We start from the raw sequence: 23,621 nt of genomic DNA on the forward strand, positions 1-23,621 counted from the left end.
TTGTTTTGACTAGAAATGACATTTTTGACTTGAAATGCGACAAATATTCTTGGTAAGATTTTCAGTTTTTGCAGGGTGGTTTGTTACCGACGGCCGTCTGCCCGACTGCAGGTGAATGAAGCATCTGTGTAGCGCTCCATTCCTCCTCACTGCGTTACCGCGGTGACTTTTCACAGACGCCAAACCTCGACCTGAGCCGACAGCTCCGGTGTCTCCGCTGAGTTTCCGTGGTTTCCTACCGTCACGCTGCCACTGAACGTAAAAAACATGGCGACACGACATGGCAGCAGCACCGAGCTTACCCGCTCCATGTAGATATGAATGATATGAACGGCTAATTCAGAGCTGAAAGGAACACTTCAGTTTGTTGATGGGGGTAATTAATGGGGGTGATTAATGAAAAACATACTTTTGAACCAAATAATCGATTTTCGTGAATAGATAACAGGAGAAGTTACACAATGTTTAAGTTTATATTTTTACCACTAAAACTGATCAGAAATCAGTTTTACATCACATTTCAACCGCACCAGTGTTTTCAGTACGAAGCTTACAATATGTCACGGCGGCGATGAGTGTGAAAACGTCTTTGTGCACATTTCCGAGCTGTTACATGTTTTAAATGAGGCTTTTAAAGACTGTCAAAACACGACTTCACCTCCTGATCAGAGCGGAGCAGTAGCTGCAGAGAGTGAGGAGGGATGACAGACACGATGAGCCTGCTGGAGGGAGGGAGGGATGGATGGATGGATGGATGGAGGGAGCTACAAAGACAGACACGTCTCTCTACATGTTTGTATACGTGCTGCAGATTAACTGGGTTTTTACTGGGATGGTTTGAGCCTCAGGACAAAGACGCAGCCGCACAGACGTCAAGATGCGGTGCGTGCGTGTGTTAAAGAAAGACAAATCGTCACGCTATAAAGAGATTTAAAAGCTTAATTTGTGATTCAAAGCAAAGACACAAACAGAGTCGCTATGACAACTTCCTGTTTTAGACTGAAGCAATAAACGTTAAAATAGAAAATGATACTATAGATGAAGAAATGAGATGATTTGATGGTTTTGGGGCATGAGAAATAAAAAAAAACACTGCAAGAAAAATGTAAATACTCAATGTAATAGAAATAAAGAATGTCTATATATACATGACATATGGGCATATACAATTAAAACAAATACATAAAGAATAGGAAATCTATAAATAGGAACAGTTTCATATAATGATATGTTTAGCCTGTATATTATGTTTGAATCGTCATCTTTTAATTGTATGTCTTGTATGTTTTTTATGTCCTTTTTACTTGCTGCAACACTAATTGCCCTACAAGGACACAAATAAAGCTGAACTGATCTGTTTAGAAATTTGTGCTTATATTTAAGACACATTAGATAAATAATATGTATGTTTATCATATGTTTTTAATTATATATATAGTTTTTCTTACTGAAAGAATTCAGATTAAAGCTAAAAGTCTGTGCTTAATGTTTGTTTTTCAGCTGCATAGGAGCCATTAGTTTATGTTTTCTTCAGGTTTAACAAAAAAATTTATCATTAATATTAATTCTATTCAAATTTTAAATCAATTTTATTCATGTGCTGCCCCATAAATAAACATGATAAAGAAGTGGAACCTGATTGGTTGACATTCAAAGTGCTGATTGGCTCAGAGTTAGACCTTTATAAAAGTCAATTAAAAGTTCACCTTAAGTGTTTCAACCTTTTTCTTTTCAAGATAAGAAATCCTAAAATGCACATCATATATATATATATATAGAAAAGAAAGCAGCTCATATAATGGTAATAATAAAAACTAATATGTAATTAACTGTGAATAAAGTTTTAAGGCGGTCCGTGCTCTTCACCATGTGACTTCAGTAACAAGGTCTTTGTCATGGAGAAAGTCTAGACCTCGGTACTTAACCGCAGGGTCGAGACAACAGAGAGGGAGGGAGGGAGGGAGGGGTGTGAGGGGGGGGGTTGGGCCGTCTTGGGGTGAAGGGGTCAAAGGTCAACAACCAACCAATGGAGACAAAACAAAGGCAGACAAAAGACGAGCGACTGTGAACTCAGAGCGTTGTGCAAGTGTTGACCCAGAGCGAGGCCGAGCCATCGTCTGTCTTTGTCCCAGTAATGATCCTTAAAAACACACACACACACACACTTGAACGTGCATGTGTGTGTGTCAGTATTACACAACACTCTCCATGTGGAAAATATGAAGCAGTAGGAACGTGTAATTACAGTTGTGTACGGTCTAACTTTATGTTTGCCTCTGTCTGTCCAATAAAACGTATGAGCACAGCTGTTCCAGATGTTTGTCTTTGTCAACAAAGGATGTGCAGAGGAGCAGCAGCAGCAGCAGCAGCAGCACAGTGACTCTGGTGGTATAGCTTTATTACACTGACAAAGTTCATTTGACATTACATAAGAACATGTACCTTCAGGGTGGTTTTTTTTGTTGCTTTTTTTTTTTTAAACATACAACAAAGTCATACACACACACACACACACATACACATTCACACATGCACACAAACACACACACATTCGACAGACAGTGTTAAGCACAGACAACGTAACGTCGTGGAGAATCACATGATCAAAGTGACAGCAGTCTTTTTTGAGTGTTGTCTCCGAAAAACCCCACGCAGGGCTCCTCCTCCTCCTCCTCTTTATTTACAACATGGCAGTGACTCGTCTCCATGACAACAGATTGATTAAGTGGCTTTTGTTCGGGTCCTCCTCCTCTTCTTCTTTTTCGCCTTTGTCTTCCTCCTCCTCCTCCTCCTCCTCCATTGGACCAAGCAAGAGTTCATTTAAACAAGAGGCTCATCGTCGATACAAAAATATAGTACAGCAATTTTCTTGTCATAGCAAACATTCATACCTGTCCGTCAATGGCCCAGTCACATCAGCAGCCATTCAGATATACAACAAAAACTAAAATAAAAATACACAATCTGCTACACAGAGCAACACAAAGGGCACTGACCATACAGTATTTCGCTTTTTTTTTGCCCACATTCTGAGTTGTGTTTTACGTAGATCATTGGATAGTTTTCTGTTTCTGCAGGCAGCCGTTGGTTTCCATTCATTTTAGTACAATATGAAAATATTTTACCAGGTTATTCAGTTCTTATAGGTTGGCAAACACATGGTAATAAGCTACTAAACACATTTTTAGTAAATTATTAGGTCAGCTACACACACATGGGCGATTTTAGGGGGCGTGGCCTGATTCCTACTTTGTCGCCAATGAGGATTTGTCCAAATAAACCTCAAATATGTTCTGTCAATATGATTATTACTGCTCCTGATCAAGTGATTTGAAGTCATAAATATCAATCATGTTTGATATCTACAATTCCAGCCTCCAGATGAAATATCTGAAACAGCCGATAAGAGGCAGCAGACTGGTAAACGTCAACAATCGGATATTGCAAACTTTTACTTTTACTGCACTTTTACACTTTTATGGCAAAGACACAACTGAATCATCCAGGTTTCCATGATTTCAAAGTCAGTTAAGATTTGAAAATTGGTCAATAATCAATAATATGATCCTTAATTGGCACAACTAATGTTAGAATAGGAGGCTAACAGTTAGCCGCTATCAGATCGGGTTGGCATGCTAACTTTGACAACACAAATAATAAATTAAAGTCTATAATTAGACATTGTTTGATGCTTAACTTGCAACAACTTTGTTAATGCTAACATTTGCTATGTAGCAATAGCAACAACCTGTTAAATTATTTCTATACTGCACTAAAATGAATGGAAGCCAATGTCTGCCTGAGAGGGAAGGGAAAAAAAAGACAATAAAACATGCTTTTAGAAATGGTCAACACATGTATAAATCAAACATAACGTGTAAGTTATTACATTTGCAAACACCTTGATATGGTCGATTAACGTTAAAGCATTCCCTCGGGACGACTTAATGAACTGTCACCATGGAGATTCAGTTATGATACAGCTGTGACGACCTTTATCGAATCTTTAGGGGACAAAAAGCTCTTTGTTGAAACTGTTTAACTGTAGATGGAGGAGCTTTTCACATGAGTCTCTGGTTAAATGAACCAAACCCAAGTTGGCTGCGAGCCCTCGTGTCCTCTTTTGTCTAGGTGTAATCATTTTGTCAGGTGCAAGTATGCTCTCTGTCAACGGAAAGGTACGTTATACAAAAACAGACTTAGACAGTTCATCATCAAAGAAAAACATAACTCTCATTTGTTCTCCTTCTTTTTTTCTTTTTACAAATGAAAACCTTGAATCTCTCAAGCCTGTTCATGCTGTCAAGAGTCGTGTAGTGTTTTTTTTTTTTTTTTTTACGATGTCAGGACGTATCAGGTTTAAAAACCAATTGAACAAGCACATTAAAAGCTAATTGCCCAAAGATAATTATACAAACAAAACATCCAGTGAACTGCACGCAGGCAGCAGTTTCTATTTCTTTTAGTTTTTTTTTTTTTTTTAATATACACGTCTCACCTTCCACCTACACAGTCTCCTGTCAGTCATCTCCAGCCGCACGCCGCCTCGGTTTACTCACCTCAGGCGGCAAAAAAAATCCATCACGCCAACAACCTTATTATTGTCTTTCAGCGATATGAAGGTGGTAGTAGGCTACTATGCAGTTTATACTGTAGTGTGGAGGTGTGACATCTTATATTATACGACAGACACAATACATGGCCATTTGTCGAACATTCACATTGATGACAGCGAAAAAAGTCCAAGCCACATCCTTGTATCGGAGCACGTACCACCCAGAGCGAGCGCCGGATCGTGACATCGACCCCCTCCGCCCTCGCCCCCTTCCTCCTCCTACAGCAGTCGATGATGGGATTTAGTTTAGTTTTTTTTCTTTTCTTAAGCGTATTTGATGAATGTGCTTCCGTGACAGTGGCTTTGTCCGCTGGAGGTCTTCGAGAAAGGCGTTCCCGTGCCTTCCTTGTAATTGTCTTGTAGGCTGATGACCTCCCACTCCCTAAGGGATGTGTGTGTGTGTGTATGCAGTAGGGGGGGTCGGGGGGGTCGACGAAAGGTCAGAAGGATCGGGCGATAGTCGATAAGGTCGGGCCTCTGAGTCCACGGAGGCTCCGCTGTCGTTCGGCGATGCTTGAGAAGGTTTAAAGGTCGAGGGATAGATCTATGTACATTGAGTGAATGAACAGTCAAAGCTTTTTTGTGTTTTTCCTCAGCGTCCAGTGTTTTGCCAAGTACATACAGTAGTTCTTCATCACCTCACCTCACCGCTTCCTTCCTTCTTTCCTGCTTTCCCTTCCTCCATTTTCCCCAAGTCTTTCTTCTTTTTTTTCTTTCTAAAACATTCGTCCTCCATCCACTTCCCCCCGATCTCTCAGGTGCAGCAGTCTCGCTCCACGTGGCAGAAGAAGGACGACTGGGATGGCAGGGACGAGGAGGTGAAGGGGTCGGCCGAGGGCGACGAGGGAGAGGAGGAGGAGGAGGAGGTGGAGGCGACGGTGGAGGAGGTGGAGGCGAGGAGCGAGGGGTACGGGCTCATCTTGTCGATGTTGACGTAGGTGGTGTTGAGCAGGACGTAGTGCTCCCCGCTGAAGCTGGAGAAGATGGCTGAGATGCGCGACACCAGCTCGGAGAAGGAGGGGCGGCGCTCCGGCTTCGGATGCCAACACTCGATCATCACGGTGTAGCTGGAGGAAGAGGAGGAGGAAGAGGAGGAGAAGTCAGAGGAGAAAACAGCAAGCAGCCTGTAGATTGAACCAACCAACCAACCAACCAACCAACCAACCAACCAAGGGAACGCCCATAAAAACGTCACTTCCGATAAGAGCCATAGGGGAAAACAAACCATTCTCCCCGTCTGCTAATGGGAAGGTGCGGATCATTGACCCAGTATTTTAAAATGTATGGACAACAATCAACCCTGATTGTACTGAATTTTTAATATAGCTCTTTGTCAGCAGATACAGATTCAAACTAAGACGTGGCAGCGGACAAGCGTTAGACAAAGGTTTAAAATGCCGCGCTTTCCCAGATAGCCGACGGAGAGTGGTTTGTTTTCCCCCACGGGTCTTACAGTGACGTTTTTATGGGCGTTCCCTTGGTTGCCGACTCAATCTATTGTGCACTTCATTCTATACTTCCAAAATAAGAGAAATCACTATACTTTATTAAATTCAATTGACATAGCTAGATATTGGCCAAACAATTGGGATTTATTGACATGTCAATCAGTGTTAGCATAGCGGCTACTTTAAAGTTTCTTTTTATGTTTCTTGCAGCAGCTGGTGGTGTTTGATTATTGCTTTATAAGAGCTTCAGCCATTGTGTTTTTCATACAAGAAGTTATAACACACCCTCTGAGCAGCACCACCTAGACAGTCGGGCTAGCGGCTAGCATGCTAACTTCAGTTGACGAAAATATGCTTTCAAGACAAAAGTTGATATTGTTGTTTCTTTCCATCAGTGGAGACAGCTAATGGTGAGAAAGGGAATAAAGTCTGATGCTGAACTTGGAACTTTTCCTTTTTAACTGAAAAACAGCTGATAATGCTAATGCTAATCTAGCTAGTTGCAAGTAGGCTATAGCTCATTTTGAGTCTTTTTTCAGGCATAAAAAGGAAAAACAAAAATGCTGCATTGGTGTCTGGCAACTTGTGTAAATGTTTCTTATTACATTTCTTACTTTAAAATTAGAATTTATGTGTTTTGTGCATGCTAACGTTTGTTTGACTCAAATCCAGCGCTCATATATCCCAGAATTCATTGCACTAATGAGAGAAAACTTTTAAATTGTGTTTCAGCTCAGCTCAACTCTTAAAACCAGAGGCCTTGAAAACAAACGTTATTATCCTCTAAACTGGGACACAGCTTTAGTTTTCTGGTTAATTCTGAGTCATTTATTAGCGCTACAGTCACATTTTTGTTTGTCATATTGTGCAATAAGATGTTTTTCAGGGCACATTCTTTCCTCTTTTAATTTCTCCATAAAACAATAAATCATCTATTTGCCACAATTTGAACTTTAAGTTTTCGACTCTTTTTCTTTTTAAGGCTTTCATTCCAAAGCGCTTCAACCGTTTTTATTTTTTTTATGGTTAATTTCATCACTCAGTAGCCTGGAAACCTACTTAAAGTTATTCCTCCCTCACAGACTTTGTGTATACAATATGAAAAAGGTCTGATAATAATTTTAACAGCACTCACAGATAAGTTGGAGTTGGACTGGGCCTCATATGTTTTATCACTGTGCAGCTAGAAACTGTTAGAAACCATATCTGACATTGGGTTTTTTTTTCTTCCTATATCTTGGCAGAGCGACTTTATCATTGTTAGAAATAATAATAATAATTTAAAAAAAAACACAGTCCCATTATCACACGTTTCAGCTCTGTAAGCGATCAACAGCCAAGAATTACGGGAATGTTTGCAGACGTGCATCGCCTCCTGATGTCTCTGTTTAATTTACAGCTCGGGAACTTTGGGCCTCATCCTCCCTCCCTCCCTCACCTGAACACTCCCACTCCCCTCTAATTTCCACACTACACACACACACATGCAGCGTACCTCATGATGCTATCTGCACTGTGTGAGCTCACACTTGGCCTTCACTTCACAGGACCAGCGGGTCAGAGTTTAATGGATAAGGCCAGTTCAGATACTGTAGTGTGAGGTGAGTTGATGTGTGTGCACCTCATGGATACTGATGTGCTTTCTTATGATTTGATGTGTTGCCTTTAGATGTTTTGTTTATATTTGTGCTCACATTTTTTAGATAGGCTATTATAATTTCCTGTAAATAGTATTTTTGGCACATTTTGGTGTATATAAAGGGTATTTTTGGCACATTTTGGTGTAGTATTTTTGTGTTTGTGTATGTTCTTCATGTTTATTTATGTCTGCACCTTAAAACCAAGTCAAATTCTTTATATGATTGTGTAAACATACTTGGCAGTTAATATATTTCTGTTTCTGATTCTTATTTCATCACTCAAACAGAATAGAGGTCGCTCTTATTTCAATCAAATCAGATCAAAACTATATTTTATCAGTAGAAAATATGTGTTTCTACAATCCAAGGTTAAGTTCAGAGTAACCTGAAATAGTCAGAGTACAAACAAGCAGCAATCGACCCTCAGGCAAGTTTACAGCTTGGTCTTTTTGGCCAACTCACCTGTTGACATTTTTAATTAAAGGTGAAATAAATGTAATTATTTAAGGAAAATTAAATGTTGTGCGTAATTGAGGGTGTGGCCACTTGTCATTACAGGTGTGTGCAGTCGTCTTATGGACGACAAATAAAGCCGCTCACTGTGCAAATAACTTTTTTTTAAGATAAGTGAGATGATTGTATAGTTGAAGAGCCGATTAGTCAGAATGATTCAGCTTGGGTTAACTCTAGAGGAAGATATGCAGCCGTGCTAATGATGTTAAAGGGATAGTTCACCCAAAATTCAAATTTCATTCATTATCTACTCACCCTCATGTCGACTAAGAGGAGAATTTTCGACATGAGGGTGAGTAGATAATGAGTGAAATTTGAATTTTGGGTGAACTATCTCTTTAACACACTAACAGGAGTGTATTCTTGTTGCAGTTTTGGGTCATGTGGGATTTAGGTGGAGTCAGGTGCTGCCAAGACGGCGCCGGTGGAGCAGCTCGCTCTGAGCTTCAGGAACCGTTGCATCCATCTTTATTTATGGTCTGTAAATACAAATCTCGCTGCAGCTGTCTGTTTTATTGCTGCACGTCTGCAGGTTTTTCCTTGTAAAAAACTAAATAATAAAAAAAAAATGAAGAGAACAAAAGGAAACCTGAGCACTGCCAACACTGACCTGACTGATGTTTGTTCTTCAGCAGCAGGAACAACCACGGCAACAAGCGCTTAGCAACAACACGAGACAAATACAAAATAGATGCCGTAGTCTACTGGTGTTTAATCTCCATTTACAAATTAAATTTTGTGATTTGCGCTTGAGCGAGAAACTTTTGTTTGAACCGTTCAAGTTTCAGATTCCTCACTGACGATGACGGACGACCTGAACCTGAACTTAAGAGTTTTTTATTTTATTTTATTTTAGTTACGACTTCCAACTGTTTATTCGTCTCTTTCACCTTCACTGTTTTTCCTCTGCTGACGATGTGTTCAAGTGCAGCTCGGCCGTTTATCACTCACACTAACTGAGCCGTGACGCTTTAGCTCGAGGAGTTTAATGACAGGTGAAAAGTTCTGTATATAGATAGAGAAAGTACGTGTGTGTGTGTGTGTGTGTGTGTGTGTGTGCGTGCACTCACAGGGCGTCGGGGCAGAACTCGGGCTGCAGCAGCCTCCTCCCCTGCAGCAGGAAGACGGTGATGTCGAAGGAGTTCACGTCAGAGTACGGCGGGGCTCCACGGGTCATCAGTTCCCAGAGCAACACGCCAAACGACCACTACAGGAAAAAAAACCAACAAAAGCAAAATAAATCTCACATCTTATAAAACATTTTTTGTATGAAGCTATGAAGCTGAGCTAAAAACCACAAGAACCCAGATTTCTCCTGATGCTGTGATCAGTAGAACTCACTGAGGTCGTTATTTAAGCGGCGTTTCACGACCTGCACACCTGCACACGTGTTGTTCTTGGCTACTAAACTGTATTTAATCTCAGCTGCAGCAGCCGTGAGCTCTGGGAACACTTTGACCAAAATAAGCGCCGATAACATGCAGCGTTAAGATTTGTGACATTAATCTTGCATATCATAGAAATACTCGCTTGACACTGAGCCACATGCATTTACATTCATTATTATAAGCTAAAACAACAACAACATTTACTTTAACTTTTAATTTATGATTTATGATGATGGCTGAGAGTTAAGTATTAAGCAACACAGTGAAAAACTTCATACAATCATTTCCACTGTGACTTTTGCCTGTTACAGCTGTTCTATAAATGCATTTAAAGTTAAACTTGGTTTCTATTTTTAGCAATTTATTTAAATAAATGTCCGAACACAAGGCTTGGTTTTGGAGTTGCATGCTTGTTGGGAAAGAGTTTCCCATATTTCTTTTATTTATTTATTATTATAACAGTTAAAATATACACTGTTGCCCATAAAGTTTGAATAATTTTCTTTTCAGACACATTCCCATTTTTATTCCTATTATAGCTGTGGTTTAATTTTCACAGTGATGTGTTTGGAAGAGACTGATCAATAAAGTTTTGAGAAGATATACACTGCATCTACCAAGAATAAACCATGTTGTCACAATCTTTTTATGAGAAGAGGTAAAAAAAAAAAAACATTTCAGTCCAACTTTATGGGCAACAGTGTATTTTACATATTATTTAGCACTTAATTAGGTGTTTTGCAAGGTGTTATCAATAATAATACATTTCATATTTGTTATATAATAAATTAAACAGTAAAGTGACTCCTCACCACGTCGGACTTGGTGGTGAACTTGTGTGTCTGCAGACTCTCCAGCGCCATCCACTTGACCGGCAGCTTGACGCCGCTCTTGTTGTGGACGCTGTAATATTCTTTATCGTAGACGTCTCGGGCCAAACCGAAGTCCGCCACCTTCACCGTGTAGCTCTCGTCCAACCTGTCAGGACCAGGAACCACAGTTTAAAACCTGATATCTTGTGAATGAATAAACTTGGCGATACATGCATCGTCTTAGGAAGACCAATCGGTACGGTAAGTCATTTGTTCCTTCTGCTATTAGGCTGTAAACACCTCATTTCAGTCTTTCAAAAAACATCTTTGTACAGTATAGTATGACGAGGTTTGATAACAGTGTGTAAAAGCAGCACAAATGTGAAAGTAGTGCAAATGTCTTATTGTAATTTACTTATTTGTTTATCTTTCTCTCTTTTCTCTGTTAGGTAATCATATTTCTTTTCTTCCAAAATGTTCAATATATTTATGGCTGTAAATTATAATCTATTTCATTCATTTATTCCAATATCATTTTTATTTTTGGCAAATGTATACAGCTGATTTTTAATTTCATGCGTGTTTCTTCTTCCCACCTGTGCATCTTTCTTTTTTGTTGTTGTTATTTCTCTTATTTTGTTTGAAATGAAAAACTAAACTAAACCAACTAAACTAAACTAAACTAAACTAAACTAAACTAAACTAAACTAAACTAAACTAAACTAAACTAAACTATAAACTAAACTAAACTAAACCAACTAAACTAAACTAAACTAAACCAAACCAAACCAAACCAAACCAAACCAAACCAGAGAGTTGAACTTGAAATAAGTGCATACATACAGTAGCCAACAGCAGTAAAAGAAATCTATGGTGCAATGCTGTTTTATTTATTTATATATATGACATGCGCATATTTTATTTTTATGTAGGCCTATGTTTTTATGAATTTGTCGTATGAAACTGAATTGCCCCTCAGGGATCAATAAAGTTTTCCGTATCCTGTAAACTCGGGGACTCACATGCAGTTTCTGGCGGCGAGATCTCGGTGCACGAACTTCTTACTGGCCAGATACTCCATCCCCCGAGCCACCTGCAGCCCGAAGCCCATCAGGTCTTTCACCGTCGGGTTCTGGGAACAAAAGAAAAACACAACAACCATCAGCTCAACAACTCAATTGACCTATAAGCCACGCCCCCAAACACGATGAGCCAATCACAGTGCGCATAGCTAGCCCATACACTCGGACATTCTCTGCTTCCACGTCCATTAAAATGCATTGCAGTTAGTCAGTTTTCATTCGTTTTTATATGTTTTTTCTTGACATTTTAAGTTTAAAATGGTCAAACGGTGTGCATGGGGTACATGCAACTCTGACACTAGGTATCCTGAGAGGCTGGGCGACGGGGTGTATTTTAAAAAAAAAACTTTTTCCCAAGCCACATCTCAACCGAGAGAAGTGTCTGCTCTGGATAAAGTTATGCGGTAACAACAACTAAACGTGAATACAATTAACAAGGATGTCTACATCTGTTCTAAGTTAAGTCAACAACGTATTTGAGGCAACATATTGTGAGAGATGTTTGGATGTTAGCCAGTATCACAACTAAGCATAAAGTCCGCTAGCTTAATGCTAACGTATAATGTAAAACTCCATAGACAGGCTAACAGAAATTAGCCCGTCGCTATCTGCGTTTCGTGGCAACCGACAGCCATAGCAGTAAAGCTAAGTGAAGTTTTGGTGACTTCGAGATGATATTTAATCTTTCTGTCTCCAAAAATCATCAATTGCCTCCTGTGAAATGTCTCCTACTGTGACAGCTGCCATAGCAACTGTCACCGAATGTTGACTGACTGTCCGACTTCATCATAGATTCATTCATTCATTCATTCATTCATTCATCTGTCCGTCCGTCCTCACATGGGCTTCGTCGCGGATGAAGTTGCGCAGGTCTCCGTGCTTCATGTAGGGCAGCACGACGAGCGGCGAGCCCTCGGGCGGCAGGCAGATGCCCAGCAGCGAGAGCACGTTGGCGTGGCTGAAGTCCTTCATGATGATCCCCTCCTTCAGGAACTGGGACACCTCCTCCAGGTCCGTGATGCCTGGTGGACACAGAGAAAAAAAACATCCAGTTTCAAGATTAAATCCATCTGAGAAGTCGACTCCTCTGCAGCTGCGACGTGTCTATTAAACCCTACTGTTACTGTCCTTCTGGGTCAAATTGACCCAATCTGTTCCCTTCCTCAGTCCTTCCTTCCTTCCCTTCGTCCTTACGTCTCTTCCTTCCTTCCTTCCCTTCGTCCTTACGTCTCTTCCTTCCTTCCTTCCCTTCGTCCTTACGTCTCTTCCTTCCTTCCTTCCTTCCTTCCTTCCTTCCTTCCTTCCTTCCTTCCTTCCTTCCTTCCTTCCTTCCTCTTTTGATCCACTTGACCTGATCTGTTTCCTCCCTCCCTTTTTCCCTTCCTTCTTTCCACAATCCTTTTTCTCTTCCTTCTTCCTTTGATCCAATTGACCTGATCTGTTTCCTCCCTCCATCTTTCTTTCCTTCCCTTTTCCCTTCCTTCTTTCCACAATCCTTTTTCCCTTCCTTCTTTCCTTTCTTCCTTCCCTTCGTCCTTCTCTTCCTTCCTCCTTTGATCCAATTGACCTGATCTGTTCCCTCCCTCCAGCTTTCTTTCCTTCCTTTTCCCCTTCCTTCCTTCCTTCCTTCCTTCCCTTCGTCCTTACTTCTCTTCCTTCTTCTTTTGATCGAACTGACCTGATCTGTTTCCTCCCTCCATCTTTCTTTCCTTCCTTTTCCCTTCCTTCTTTCCACAATCATTTTCCCCTTCCTTCCTTCCTTCCTTTCTTCCTTCCCTTCGTCCTTCTCTTCCTTCCTCCTTTGATCCAATTGACCTGATCTGTTTCCTCCCTCCATCTTTTTTCCTTCCTTCTTTCCACAATCATTTTCCCCTTCCTTCCTTCCTTCGTCCTTCTCTTCCTTCCTCTTTTGATCCAATTGACCTGATCTGTTTCCTCACTCCATCTTTCTTTCCTTCCTTTTCCCGTTCCTTCCTTCCTTCCCTTCTTCCTTCCTTCGTCCTTCTCTTCCTTCCTCTTTTGATCCAATTGACCTGATCTGTTTCCTCACTCCATCTTTCTTTCCTTCCTTTTCCCGTTCCTTCCTTCCTTCCCTTCTTCCTTCCTTGAGCGAATCTGTTCCCTCCCTCCATCTTTTCTTCTTTTTTTCCCTTCCTTCCTTCGTTCCTTCCCTCCCTTCGTTCTTACTTCTTCCTTCCTTTTTGACCCGATTGACCCAATCTGTTCCCTCTCTCCTTCTGTCCCTCCTTCCTTTTTCTCTCCCTTCTTTCCTCCCATCTTTCCCTTTGTCCTTCCTTCCTTCCTTCCTTCCTTCCTTCCTTCCTTCCTTCCTTCCTTCCTTCCTTCCTTCCTTCCTTCCTTCCATTCGTCCTTCCTTCCTTGACCCAGGTACAGCAGGAGGATTAACCTCTTGGCACCGTGATGTCTTTTCCTAAAACCTTTAAAAACTTCCTCTCATTACGTTAGAGACATTATCCGAAGGGGCAGCTCTGTTCTCCTGAAGGTCACAGAAGAATACCCTCACACAGATCTGACCCAGGACCAGTTTCCCCCCATTTACCAATTGCCTCCTCCCTCCTCCCTCCCTCCTCCCCCCCTCTCCCCCTCCGCTCTAATCTGGTTAGAGGAGACGGCCTTCAGTTCGGACCAGCAGACGGACGACATTTTGGTTTTGAAAGTTGAAGAAGAGAATGAGGTCATGAGGTTTTTTCTGTATTATTATCATCATCATCAATAACGTCTTCAGTCGTTTTCCTTTCAGCTGCTGCTGCTCGTAGACGGACGCATTAACTCAAGACGTCTCAGAGACAAAAAAAAAAAAAAAAACTCATGAAAACAATGACACGAGGAGGAAACCTAATAAAAGGTTCAAACCCCAGAGGACCGAACCCTCAGCAGACAGACAGAGTGACTTTAACCTCCCACACACTCCTGCATCAATCTCCCCGCTGCCACTGACAGGTTACACGATTAGACGAGGCCCTAATGCCGTCCGCACCATCAGATGCTCGTTCATCACCATCGTCTCCAGCTGCAAATATATATATAAAAAAAGAAAAGAAAAAAGGATTCGGGGGCTCTGAAGAGACGAGGGCCTTAATGCTGCTGCAGCGTCGTGATGTCAGACAATAAGGATGAAATATGTAATAGCTGATGTAGGAGGAAGGACTCACAAATACGTTTGGCCATTAATAAGGTCCATTATCATAAGTGAGATAGCTGCTTATGATAAGATTGTTGATGAAACGTGATTTTCAGCAGCAATAAAACTGGGTCAAATGTTTCTGCTGCGATTGATCCAAACAGAAAACACTGTAAGTGACTAATTCCCCACTTTTTTCAACCTCTAACTATAAAGAACAGAAACGCTCGACATCACAAAGTCACTTTAAAGGGGAACTATGCAAGGTTGCTGGTTGCTTTTGCTAACCCTCCTCCCGGCCATGAGCATTTGTTTACAACGAAGCCGGCGAGAAATCAATCAAGAGAGCAGTACATAACGTTATATATCATATACGATGTTACCATGTGTATATTTGTGTAGTCTTATCTGTCATAAACAAGAGATAGACAAGAGCGCGTTTGTGTGGTGGTGCCGCAGAGACGAGAGCTTGGACAAGAGACACTAGGTGGAAGGCAGAGAGCCTCCATTCTCCCTGGAACTAGTTACAAGGCATTGATTTAACCAGAAATAGGACTCTGGAGCTGGTTAATTAAGGCACAAATGTAGCATAGTTAAGCTAAAAATCCTGCATAGTTCCTCTTTAAATAAGAAACTTGAGTTCAAACTGTGAGAATAAGAAAACAAAGCAAAAACAACAAAAAAACTACATTTGAAACAATGCTGCTTTGACGAGGTTCAGTCTGATCCTATGTTTCCCATTTTACAATATGTTGGACCATCTACACATTAAACCTACAGGAGCTTAAATGGCATCTTATTCTAAACCCATGGGCAGCGATATGGAGTCACCCTGCTCTTTGCAGCTGTAACTCAGTTTGTCAATGGAAATGTTTGGGTCAATTATGGATCAAAATGATTTATCAGGTTGGACGAGGAGGTCCTGGTTTGTTCTGGCTCATCCCAAAGGTGTTAGATGGGGGTAAAGATCAGGACTTTATGAACCTTTAGTTGTGCATTGGGGCACAGTCGTGCTGGAACAGAAAACATTGTTGTCCTCAAACCATTTCCTACAAAGTTGAAGGCAAAGATTTCTCCAAAATGTCCTTAAAACGCTAAAACATTAAGATTTCTCTTCACTGAAACTAAAGGAGGAGACAGCGCGGATTCTTTCTGGGTGGAGTTTGCACGATCTCCCCGACAAGCAACATGCACACTGGGTTGATTTGTGACTCGGCATTGTGTGTTAATGTGAGTGTGTGTGTTGTTGGGAACTCTGCATGGATCAGCTGTGTGGACAAAGGATGAAACTTCTTCACACTTTCATCGGCAATGACTCAGCTGAGCTTTGGCGACTTCAATGTGACCATGATGTGTGTTAATGAGGTTGTTCTCTGCACATCAGAGTGTGTGTCTGTGTGTGTGTGTGTGTGTGTTACACTTTGTATGCATACTCACGGTTCAGGGACTTGACGGCACAGTGCTGCTTCTGTCCGTCGGGCTCGAGCAGCGTTCCATGGAAAACACAACCGAAGTGACCTGCAGGTTACAACAAGACGCTGCATCAGTGTTAGTCACACACACACACACACACTCACACAGACACACACACACACTCACAGACACACACTTCAGAGGCTCCAGTTCTGTTCAAACCTGTAAAGACTCTTTATTTCCCAACATTAAAAGCATCCAGCTCCAAACTGAGCAGGTCGATGAGCGTCAGTCCAACGGAGGTGAATCACAGGTTCAGTTTGTTGTGTTTGAGTCGAGTTTCATTGTAGGAACGACGTCTTGTCATTGGTTTGATCAGGTTCACTTTGTGCTTTTATCTCTCTCTCTTTTTTTTTTTTTTTTACAAATTTGATCCAGACAACACTGTAGGAGTCAGTGTGTCATTGTTTATTACATACTTTTACCCTGTTATTTATTTTATTCACATTTCCCAAGAGTTCACTGCAGAGCTGCTCTGGGGACATTTTTTATAATAAAAGTTATTTAGTGTTGTTTTTGTTGATTCCAATTCATGTTTGTCTCAAATGTTTCGACCATATTTGAGGGAAACAGCACAAAAAAATGTTTCCTCTGTTGTTTTTATGTGATCAGAGGAAAAATCTTTTTTCACCAAACACCCTCAACCTGACGTTTAGAGCTACAGTTTAGAGCGACAACACGAGTCCTCTGACACTTCCATGTTCCCTGCTTGTAAATGGAAACACTACAACAAAACAATGAGGTTGCAAACCATGGAGCGTAAGAAATACGGCGATCCTCCACGAGTTGTGTCACAAATTTACATTTAATATTAAATAACAAACAGAAAGTGACAAAACCTGTGTCTGAATTTGCTGCCAATTTTATAGAAAAACAACTTTTTATGACCAAAAATGTTGCTTTGGATCGGCTTCTACTGATTTATTGTCTCATCTATTAAAATAAAATGAAATTAGATTCTCGCAGTGATGACACAGAGATTATTGTTATAAAATCCTCTATGGAGCTGGGAACAGCTGCAACATTCACTATATGATACAATATTTCATTGTTTTGTATAAATATGATGATTAATGAGAAAGACATTACCTTATAATTAACTTTTACATTTATCTTTACTCACATTTTTAAATATCTACTTAAATATTTAAATATCTAATATCTACTTCTTGGATTTTGATTGGTCGAAGTTGGACAGAGTTCTCGTCGAAGCGCTCTAAAGGGTATATTCATCAGCCGCTACATCTGATCACAGCTGATTGACAGAAAATTTCACACTCGAGCCCTCGCAGCAGCAGCAGCAGCAGCATCTTCATCATCTTCATCTTCTGTTTCCACGCCGACATCCAGACTACACCCCCCTCACCCCCCCCCCATGGCCCCTGATCATATCTTTCTTTCTCCTCCACGTCTCTAAATCTTGCCCATACATGGAAACACCGAGCCGCAGCAGAATGGCAACCAGTCTAAACTAAATTACCCACTTTGCTTTGCAGCAGATGACAGAGAGAGAGAGAGAGAGAGAGCGGGGGCCATTTTTGGATTGTGTCCACTCAGCATACTTCATTTATGTCTCAGCTCCCTCCACTCGTCAAAGAAGGCCACTGTGATGAAGATGTGAGTGTCCTGCTGCTGCAGCCAAACAACCCAGAAATGAAAAGACTTTTCTGTTTAGCTGTGCATTTATGTTTTTAAAGCCCCAGTATGTAACTTATTTGTCTTTTTATTATCAAAAATCAAATATTTCTTTCATAAATACGTATTTCACTGAAGTGGAATCACACCCGCATACAAATGAAAGCTTTCTCGTACCTTAGAATGAGTTGTTACAAGTCGTTTCAAATACATAAGTGGGCGACGCGCTGAACCGAGGCGGCCATGTTGCATCGCCATTTTTTACGTTGAGTGGCAGCGTGACCGTAGGTAACCACGGAAACTCAGCGGAGCTGTCGGCTCGGCCTGTTAAAACTGTCACCACTGTGTAGTGTGAGGAAGGACGGAGGCACTGGTGTTGCATTCAGGTGCAGTCAGGCAGACGGCCGTCGGCAAACCAACCGGATGTCATTTTACTACTTAATATGTTGTCCTATCTCTATGTAAAACACACTGAACTGCTTCTGCATGATATGGTGCTACATAAATACATTTGAATTTAACTGAATAATACACTTCCAATAAAATAAAATAAAGTTGGGAGCAGCAGAGATGATTTTCATGTTATGTGTGTGTGTGCAGCTGCTTGCATCCTGACCTGTTGTTGCAGCCAGTTCTCACACTCTTTTGTGAGTTAACACTGATTCTTCCAACCGCCCCTCCAGTAACCCAGTATGAAGCTCCACTCATTAATAGCCCAAACCTCAATGAGTTATTGTGCCCCATTTTATTGAATTATATCTTCTCTTTAAGACCCGAGGTCCTAACCCCAGACTGGTGTGTGCGGTGATGTGTGCGTGTGTGTGTGTGCAGGAATAAAATGAGCGCGGCGTTCTCCTATCACGTCCTCGCAGATGGCTGCAGGTGTTGGATTACGTCTCTCGACAACGGACCCTGGGAATACTAGCTGTGAACAAATCATCCTACGCCACTTTAAAAAATCCAGACTCTGTTTCAGCTTTTTATTTTTTTTATGGTGGGTCTGTGGGGTCTCTCTCTCTTTCTTTCTCTTGATATTGAATTCGATCCGTGGGTCTAAACCAGCGACTTATGTGGAGGCGATCGGGTCAGATCAGATCAGATTTGATCAGACTCTCTGTGGGCGACTGCAGAGCTTTTACATTAATCCTGAATTAAACCTGAGCTCGACGAACGACGGCATCGGTTACAGCTACAATCCCCCCGGGAACTGGTTGGTTTTACAGGTAATACTCAGAAAATTAGAATATCGTGAAAAAGTTCATTCATTGAAGCAGTAATTCAGGCAAATGGGGGCCCAACCAAGTACTGAGTACACAAAATGATTATACTTTTCTGATGGCTGACATTTCATTTATTTAAACTCATTTTTCTGTTTATTTCATGTGATATTCAAATTTTTTGAGACTCTGATTTTGGGGTTTTCATAAGCTGTAAGCCATAATAATCAAAATTCTAACAAATAAAAGCTTGAAATATCTTGCAATGCCTGTTATGAGTCTAAATAATATATTTTTAAGTTGAATTACTTAAATGAATGAACTTTTTCACGATATTCTAATTTTCTGAGTATTACCTGTATATTGTTTCTTTATTTTAGCAGCTTAAAATCTGAACATTTGAGATCGTGGTTGTTAAGATTCAGTCTGAACCCACATCATGAGATTCACTATCACACTTTGTGGTTTTTTTATAGGTTTCACCGAATAATGCAGAATCAGCACAACCTCAGCTGTTTATATGTCGACCAATAAAGAAAACTGGACTTTAACAGGTGAAATGAATCATAATTTCCCCAAAAATAACTCATCTATTTGTTCCTCAGCTATATTTTCAATAGGAGACATGGATGCATGTTTAGTTGCAAGAATACAAACCTGTTAAAAGTGTAAATATGTGGAGGAACTGACTTATTCCTGTAAAACTGTATTAAAATAAACTATGTACTAAGTACTTCTTAACTTTCATTACAGTGTATCGTCCTACTGAGCTTTGAGGCAACAACAGTAGGAGGATCATGGGGACTATGATCTGAGATTTTAATCTTTGATTTTAGTGATATTATCTTTGGTTTTATTTCATTGTTGTAATGTGAGTCTTTATTTTTCTCCCTGTTGTACTCTCTTCTGTGCTAATTCTTTGTGTCTTTTATTGCTTTGTTTTGTTTCTATCATCGACAGCGCTTTGTAGCTAAATTGTTATATAAGTTATTATCATCATTAGTATTGATATCAGCTCTGTGGATGCATGGGGCGATGATCATGTATCAGCGACCAAGCGGTTGATCGTTCATATTGAAGTTTTTTTTTTAAATTGTTATTGATGATTATGCAGAAACACTTGTAGCTGTGGTGGTAAAAGGCTGTAATCTGTAATCTGCTTTATGATGCTGGACAAGTCAGTACATCACTGTCATGTGACCTCAGTCTTGCTCTCACACTTCTCTGTGTGCCTTAAAAACCTTCACAAACAACATTTCCACCTTAAAGGGATAGTTCAACATTTTGGCAAATTGGCCCATTGCCATAATCCCTATACTGTAGTTTTAGCAGTAGATTCGTTACCATTAATTGTTGTTGCAAGCTGTTTTTAGAACGGCGGAGCAGAGGCGTGAGCTGCTCAGAGCTACGCTACGGAGGCTCATGGGATTTCTTGGTTTCCCTCATCAAACTCATCAAATACACAATCCAACAACTCCAAAACGCTCTGGTGGACAAGTTGTGACCTGCACATTCACCACGCTATGAGATAATAACACAACGTTACCAGACAGAGTTGTTTAAGAGGGAAATACAGAGACTGCTTGCTGAAACCTGTCCCCCCCAAAAAATTTTTTTTTTATTTAACCTTTATTTAACCTAACTTTAAAAATAGCTTGCACCGACAATTAAAGGTAACGAACCTACTGCTATGACTATAGGGATTATGGCAATGGGCCAATTTGCCAAAATGTTGAACTATCCCTCTAAATAAACATCTGATTTGCTCCTTTAGTTTGTATTTTAGCAGCTAGAAGCTCCAACAATCCTTTACTGCATAAAAATGATGAAGAAAACAGAGAAAATGCAGTATGAAAGAAAAATAAACTCCACATTTAGGTCTGATTAACATCATATTACTGGGAATGACCTCGGCATACACACACCACACACTTCATGCACAACATTTCCACCTTAAATAAACGTCTGATTTGCTTCTTTAGTTTGTATTTTAGCAGCTTGAAGCTCCAAGAAATCCTTTGCTTTGCAGGAAACAATGCAGAAAACAGAGAAAACACAGTGAACCCCTCCTCTCCACTCGACGGACAGAGTTTGTGGGACTGACCTCGGCCGATGACCTGGTTGAGGTGGAGCAGCAGCTGCTCCCGGGCGATCACCACGTGCTGCACCTCCGTCAGCAGGTCCGGGTGGAGGCAGGACGGGTCGATGTGCACCGGCGGCATCAGCAGCGGCGACACCAGCTCGCCGTCCATCCCTACGCTCAGCGCGCCCAGCCGCGGCGACAGCAGCTCCCCGTTGCCTCCGTAGATGGGAGGAGCCGCCCGGCAGGTCTCGGGCCGGTCGGTGCCCTGGTCTGCAGAGAGGGGGGAGGGGTCAAAGGTCAGCGACTGTACCTCCAGAGGTCAAGGTCTGTCACATGATCATAGGGAGAGAAAGAGAGGGCTACGAAGGCAGAGAAGCAACTCGACACGGAGAACAAAGTTTGATGCTGTTAGTGAAAAGAAAAAGAAAAAATAAACAGATGGAACAAATGTGTCAAAGTTACAGTAAACATTAAATAACCTCAGTAGGTGAAGAAACTGTCTGAATTTGCTGCCAATTTTATACAAAAACAACTTTTTATTACCTAAAAGACCATCTATTATGTCTATTATGTCATTATTTTGGCAAATTTGATGATTAATGAGGACGATATTAACTGATGAGTAACTTTTAGTGTTAATTCTAACTTAGGAGTAACAAACTGAGTCTGAATTAGCAGCCAATTTTATACAAAAAATAACTTTTTATTACCTAAAAGACCATCCATTATGTCCATTATGTCATTATTTTGGCAAATTTGATGATTAATGAGGACGATATTAACTGATGAGTAACTTTTAGTGTTAATTCTAACTTATTATGAGTAACAAACTGAGTCTGAATTTGCAGCCAATTTTATACAAAAAACAACTTTTTATGACCAAAAATGTTACTTTGGAACAGCTTCACTAATTCATTTTCTCCTCAATCAAAATAATCAGAAATTAGATGAAAGCAGAGAGATTATATTCTTACGAAATCCTCTACGGAGCTTTTTTTTTTAAAACCTTCTTTAGTGAAGTTATGCTGCTTTCAAACAACAGCTGCAACATTTAGATGATCCATTATTTCATTATGATGATTCATAGGCAATATATTGACTTATGAGCAACTTTTATGTTGATTTTAACCACATTTTTAAATATCTAGCCTTCTTGATATGAGCGATGGAGGTTCTACAGTCGAGGGGGGGAAAAATGGATAATTTTATGGCTGAATTATGGGAGAAATGTGAGTTTTGGCAGAACAGATGAAGTGGTTTACTGTCAGTTGTGATGGTGAAATAAGCCCAGAGTGAACAGGGAGGGGTGACACCAGGATTAGGATGATCTACACTGAGGAGTTTTAGGGAGTCGATCCAAAAAAAACAAAACAAAAAAAAAACATGTGTTAGTTTTGTTAGAAGGTGTAAGACATGCAGTGCGAGCACAGGGAGGGAAGCAGGTAGATGGAGGGGAGGGGAGGGGAGGGATAGGTGGGACAAGGGGGAGAGAATATTATTATTTTGTTGGGGGAGGGAGGGAGGGAGTGAGGGAGGGGCTTCTCCGGTTGACGTACCCTCCAGCAGGGTTGTTCTATAGTCGACTGACTCGTGGGAGACCATTTCATTAGTGGGGCTGACGCTCCTCGCGTTAGCCAGCCTGTCCAGATGCTGGATGTGACCCCGGCCATCATACCACACCTCAGACAGATCTAGAGACAGGGAGGGGAGGAGGAGGAGGAGGAGCAAGAGGAGGAGGGGGGAGGCAGAAGAAAAGGGTGCAGAAGAGGAGGGGAGAGATAAAAGATAACAAAAAAAGGAGGAGGAGGAGGAGGAGGAAGAGGAGGGGGGAGAGAGGAGAGGAGGAGAGAGAATTACTAAAGAAAGGCAAAGCGTCTGCGCCCCCCGTCCAACAAAACGAACCTGTGAACCCACCAGGCAAAACACAAAACCCAGCAGATACACATGCACACGGGTTAGAGAAGGCAGGTGTGCACATTTATCAACACACACACACACACACATACACACACACATATACACATACACACGCTTAAACACACACAGGAAAACCTCACACACCAGATAAAACTCAACTTGTGCTAAATACAAAATCTCAATACACAAGACTTCTCTTAAAAGGATAGTTCAACATTTTGGCAAATTGGCCCATTGCCATAATCCCTATAGTCATAGCAGTAGGTTCGTTACCTTTAATTGTCGGTGCAAGCTATTTTAAGAACGGCGGAGCAGAGCCGCGAGCTGCTCAGAGCTACGCTACGGAGGCTAGTGGAGGGATTTCTTGGTTTCCCTCATCAAACTCATCAAATACACAATCCAACAACTCCAAAACGCTCTGTGGACAAGTTGTGACCTGCACATTCACCACGCTATGAGATAATAACAGAAAGTTACGAGACGGAGTCGTTTTCGAGGTAAATGCAGAGACTGCTTGCTGAAAAACTGCCCCTGAAGGCAACGCGCATCAGCGGTTTTGCATGAATTTCCCTCCAAAACAACTCTGTCTGGTAACGTTCTGTTATTATCTCATAGCGTGGTGAATGTGCAGGTCACAACTTGTCCACCAAAGCGTT

The 23,621-nt window shown here is 41.1% G+C and overlaps 1 protein-coding gene across 2 annotated transcripts in view; it reads right to left on the reverse strand.

Moving 5' to 3' along the window:
• Nucleotides 1-2,381: 2,381 nt before the first annotated feature.
• Nucleotides 2,382-23,621, reverse strand: part of met (MET proto-oncogene, receptor tyrosine kinase) — a 125,795-nt gene continuing 104,555 nt past the window's right edge. Inside the window, exons 15-22 of one of the 2 annotated variants that reach the window (XM_085780166.1) lie at nt 22,605-22,739; nt 21,070-21,318; nt 16,078-16,158; nt 12,339-12,520; nt 11,439-11,548; nt 10,417-10,582; nt 9,287-9,423; nt 2,382-5,682 (exon numbers count right to left, since the gene is read on the reverse strand). In XM_085780166.1, the coding sequence (XP_085636292.1) occupies nt 5,370-5,682; nt 9,287-9,423; nt 10,417-10,582; nt 11,439-11,548; nt 12,339-12,520; nt 16,078-16,158; nt 21,070-21,318; nt 22,605-22,739 (1,373 nt within the window). In that variant the 3' untranslated portion in view covers nt 2,382-5,369. The remainder of the gene's footprint in view (nt 5,683-9,286; nt 9,424-10,416; nt 10,583-11,438; nt 11,549-12,338; nt 12,521-16,077; nt 16,159-21,069; nt 21,319-22,604; nt 22,740-23,621) is intronic. The other variant, XM_085780168.1, reaches the window with a different exon arrangement.

The sequence above is a fragment of the Trachurus japonicus genome, chromosome 6 (assembly GCF_045865225.1).
Source record: "Trachurus japonicus isolate A0001 chromosome 6, Traja_1.0".
In the NCBI taxonomy this organism is placed as follows: domain Eukaryota; kingdom Metazoa; phylum Chordata; class Actinopteri; order Carangiformes; family Carangidae; genus Trachurus; species Trachurus japonicus.